This window comes from Merops nubicus, unplaced genomic scaffold (genome assembly GCF_000691845.1).
Source record: "Merops nubicus isolate BGI_N331 unplaced genomic scaffold, ASM69184v1 scaffold27596, whole genome shotgun sequence".
NCBI lineage: Eukaryota > Metazoa > Chordata > Aves > Coraciiformes > Meropidae > Merops > Merops nubicus.
In genome coordinates this window covers 1-3,572 of record NW_008616000.1, presented here as the reverse complement: position 1 = coordinate 3,572, position 3,572 = coordinate 1, and the positions used below count along the sequence as shown (strand labels likewise).

At 36.2% G+C, this 3,572-nt stretch overlaps 1 protein-coding gene across 1 annotated transcript; it reads right to left on the bottom strand.

Annotated features, from left to right (window-relative positions):
• Positions 1 to 1,563: 1,563 nt before the first annotated feature.
• LOC103775279 (chromodomain-helicase-DNA-binding protein 9-like) lies at positions 1,564 to 3,566 on the bottom strand. Its single transcript, XM_008942726.1, has 2 exons — positions 2,485 to 3,566; positions 1,564 to 1,669 (listed from the first exon to the last, which is right to left on the bottom strand). The coding sequence occupies exon 1, from the start codon at positions 3,547 to 3,549 to the stop codon at positions 3,004 to 3,006; it is 546 nt and encodes a 181-aa protein (XP_008940974.1). The 5' UTR covers positions 3,550 to 3,566; the 3' UTR covers positions 1,564 to 1,669; positions 2,485 to 3,003.
• Positions 3,567 to 3,572: the final 6 nt, after the last annotated feature.

Here is a 3,572-nt window from a genome sequence, read left to right as displayed (position 1 = left end):
GAGACAGCTCACGCTCAGGAGAAATGTCCATGCCCTAGATGAAATATATGAAAAATAGCAATAGTAAGTGCTGGGTACATAATTCAAATATTCAGTAAACACATAGAAACTGATGCAGAGTCTTAAAAAGAAAGATTTAAAAGGTACTCCACTGCCAACATGCTTACCTTGGAGCATGAGATGCATCATTATCTCAAAGCTAGGGAAGTTATGGACCAGAACCTAGACTGTATACTCCTTTCTAACCGCAGCTGCTGAGGGCTGGAACAACAGCTTGTTTTGTTGGTAAGGCAACAGAACTACAGGAAATAGGTTCCCAGGAAGAAAACTTAGCTTTTGCTGCTGACAGACACATTGACAGCATTATTTCCACATACTGAGGCCGACATCATGGGTAGTCAAAGAATATGTTTAATAAAAAATAATTAAACTTCCATTTGCTCTATAGAACATCATAGAAAGTAATTCAATAAATTACAAATGACTTTTTAAGACGCTTGTTCAACTACAGAAAGCAAATTCAGACTACACAGAACACAACTGGCAAATATTGCAAATGTCCAAAAAAAACCTGGACTAAGACTTGGATCATGAAGCCTGAAACAAGGGATAGAAATACAAGGCAATAACAGCTAAGGTTCTTTTAGTAACTACCAACACACACTTTATCATCACCTTGGATATCCTTTTAATTTTAACTTCAGTATTAGTGTAATTCTACTGAGGTTTCCTTACAACCCTTAACTTTATACAACCGTATTTGCATATAGTTTAGCTGATAGTGGGACATACTTTCCCCTTCTGGTTCAAACGGATTAAAAATAAACCCAATATGTTATGTTCAAGTCTACACCAGCCTTCATTACTGGAAACTGTAATTGCCTTATTACATAGAAAGAACCACTAGAATGGTAACCAAACTCACTTGACCATATTTAGGAAAATACTTTATTTCATAAATCTGATATAAATTAGGTTTTAGACACAAGATTTAGGGTTTCTTTTGTGGGGTAAAGGTGGGAAGCGATGGAATTGTTGACATACTCCATCAGCAAACTAAGTTAACAACTGTTTGTAAAACTTTGGCTGTTTTCATAGATGCATCCTACTTAAATAAAAGTGCTATATTACAATGGGCAAAGTATTAAATATGATTTTTTTTTTTTTTTTTTCCATGATGAAGAATTGCTACCCCCTTCTCTTGGCAGTTTTTGATTTTTGACTATTGCTAAGACACTGCATGAAGGGCCAAAAAATCAGAATACTATTTGGGAAAATATGTAACCAGCACAATCCAAATGGTACTTGTATAATTGTGTAATTACATGTAATACTGCTTCTAATCATGGGGCTAGTTATTTTGCACATAGAAACTTATACTTCATTGGTAAAGTTCTTGATAAAAAAACAACACAGTTGTTTGTTTTACTGTACAAGCAAGCAACAGAACTATATCAAAATATACAGTTTTTTGTTTTTTTCTTTTTAAATTTATCCCTTTGTAAAGCTTTTCAAATTACTTCTACGAGTACCTGTATCTATTTTCTCTTAACACTTGCCTACTTTCTTGGACCACAAATGATGTAACCAAGGTCAACTGAAGTCTCAAGTCATTTCGTAACTTCTGCAAATGTCAATCTGGGCCTCAACTGTGTCAGAGTAATAGCAGCTTAAGAAGAAGGAGGAATCATATCACACATCAAATATTAGGCAGATTTTATATAGTAAAGGGTTCTAAGGATTTGGACTTAAACAGATGCCTTATGCCCTGTTACTATGGTTTCTAGGAATAATTTGTCTTCTTTACTATTCAAAGTGCTTTCTCTTTAGTGGGTAACTCAGCATAACATAGAAAGTGATATCCCAATAATGATTTTGGGTTATATTTAGTCAGATTTAAATCTGCAGAGAAGTTTAAACTCAAAAGGAGTTCAAAACTATCTATATTTTATTTACCATTATTAACTGGTAACTCCAGGAGGTTTTATGACATAAAACACTAAAATAGAAATCTACACAAACAAAGCAAACAAACAATTTGTACATGAAGTATGCAGTGTTGAAAGGTCTTTTCAGTGGCACTTTATGACAGTTTGCCTCTTCTGAGTCTTGGGGAAACTACTCCTCATTTTGGGACTCTTAATTCTGTAGCGGGAGCCCAAAACTTTGCAAGGTGTAAACTAAATAGATCTACATGGTGCCAAGTAGCATGAGACAAGACAGGTTTTGCTTTCCTTTCCCCCTTACTGCTGTCAAAGGTAACATCTGTAGTAAGGCGGGGGGAAAAGAAAGCCCAACAGTCATATCTCAAAGAACTCAGATTTTAACGTGATAATACAGGATGTCTTTAGAAAACAAAACAAAACCTGAAAACAAGTAATAGAAACCAATGTAAACTTCCTAAACTAACTCAGCTGAGGTAACAGGTAGCCAGTTTAATTGGCTGATTGGGAAAAATTTATCTTTTTTTAAACACACTTGTACCTGAATTGGAAACAGCAGTGCATCACAACACTAGAGCATTTTCATGTAATTAAAGCAATGGATGGTGATGTAGATTCTACAGCTTTCATGACATTCATTAGCTGCCCAAATTATTGCTGAGTTTTGATCTGTAAATTATAAGTGTCAAGGAGGCTGTAAAACTATATTCAAATTAAATCAATAATATGCATAAAGTATTCTGTGTTCACTGCAAATATATTAAATATACAGCTCTTACTTGAGCATTATTTTCATAAAATTAACCCCCCAACAAAATTATAATGCCTTTTGTTGTAATTTTACACCATTGTGTATTTGATAGTACATACAAGTTCAGAAACTTATGAACTTCAAGAAATATTACATGCAAAATGTCTCTGAAAGCAGTTTGCACTTCTAAACAAATACTGAAATGTTCGGTCAGTAAATCATTGATGCACTCAACACTGGGTTATTTACAACGAAATAATTAAAGAATAAATTCAAAATCAGTTTATAATTTAAGTGCAGAGTCTGGGGTTAGTCTTCATCGCTAGAATCTGAATCCTCAGATGAAGACGATGTACTATCAGATCCAGATGAAGCATCTGCTTTCTCTGAACCCTCATCTGTGCTGTTTTCATTGTGAGAGCTTGGCTCTGTTCCCCCTTTGTCTTCCTGATCTCTAACCCTAGAAATTTCCTCCTTTTCTTCTGTGGGCTTGGCCGAGCCCGTGTCATTGCTTTCACTGTTCTGTACATCAAAAATGTTGGGCTGAGACAAAGTTGGGATATGAAGATTAAGGCCTGGAGTGAGAAGCATCCCTGGGTAAAGTATGTTGGACAAAAGTAACGGGTTAAGAGAGAGAGGATTGGCAGCTGCAGCAGCAGAGGATGTTGAAGGAGAACTCGAAACAGAGTTTTCGCCACCAGTATCCGTATTTTGGTCTTCTGTCCTTTCTTTCTTTGTATCCGCCTCCTTCGAATCGCTTCCCTTTTTTTCCTCCAAAACAGATTCCGCAGACTTGGTTAGAAGTCCTCCCATGCCCAGCAAGTTGGGTAATCCAGCCATCCCCGACAGCAGCATGGGGAACACGGCGGCCATGTTCT